Source organism: Eurypyga helias, unplaced genomic scaffold, assembly GCF_000690775.1.
Source record: "Eurypyga helias isolate BGI_N326 unplaced genomic scaffold, ASM69077v1 scaffold32605, whole genome shotgun sequence".
Taxonomy (NCBI): domain Eukaryota; kingdom Metazoa; phylum Chordata; class Aves; order Eurypygiformes; family Eurypygidae; genus Eurypyga; species Eurypyga helias.
The window spans coordinates 1-519 of NW_010251309.1; the positions used below are offsets into that span (position 1 = coordinate 1).

The window sequence follows — 519 nt, forward strand, 5'->3', positions numbered from 1 at the left end:
GGCCCCGTTCCCCATGGAGCACGCAGGCTCCGCCGCCGCCGGGGAGGAGGGAGCCGCGGACCAGGTACTGCTCCACACGGAACTCCTGGCCAGGAACCACCACGCTGCCTCCTCTCCCTCCTCTTCTTCCACCTCCTCCTCCTCCTCCTCGCAGACCCCCCTGGCTTTCTCCCCAGACCACGTCGCCTGCGTCTGCGAGGCGCTGCAGCAAGGTGGGAACCTGGACCGCCTGGCCAGGTTCCTGTGGTCTTTGCCCCCGAGCGATCTGCTACGTGGCAACGAGAGCCTGATGAAAGCCCGGGCGCTCGTGGACTTCCACCCAGACGCCGAGCTCTACAGCATCCTGGAGAGCCACAACTTCGACTCCTCCAACCACCCGCTCCTGCAGGAGCTCTGGTACAAGGCTCGCTACACCGAGGCGGAGCGAGCCCGGGGCAGACCCCTGGGGGCGGTGGACAAGTACCGGCTGCGGAGGAAATACCCTCTGCCCAGGACCATCTGGGACGGCGAGGAGACCGT

General features: G+C 67.2%; 1 protein-coding gene across 1 annotated transcript; it reads left to right on the top strand.

Annotated features, from left to right (window-relative positions):
• Positions 1–13: 13 nt before the first annotated feature.
• Positions 14–514, top strand: LOC104509906 (homeobox protein SIX4-like; the record flags this gene model as incomplete). Its single annotated transcript, XM_010152001.1, has 2 exons — positions 14–64; positions 155–514. Coding segments are annotated over exons 1-2 (411 nt in total), but the record flags the coding sequence as incomplete, so codon positions are not given.
• Positions 515–519: the final 5 nt, after the last annotated feature.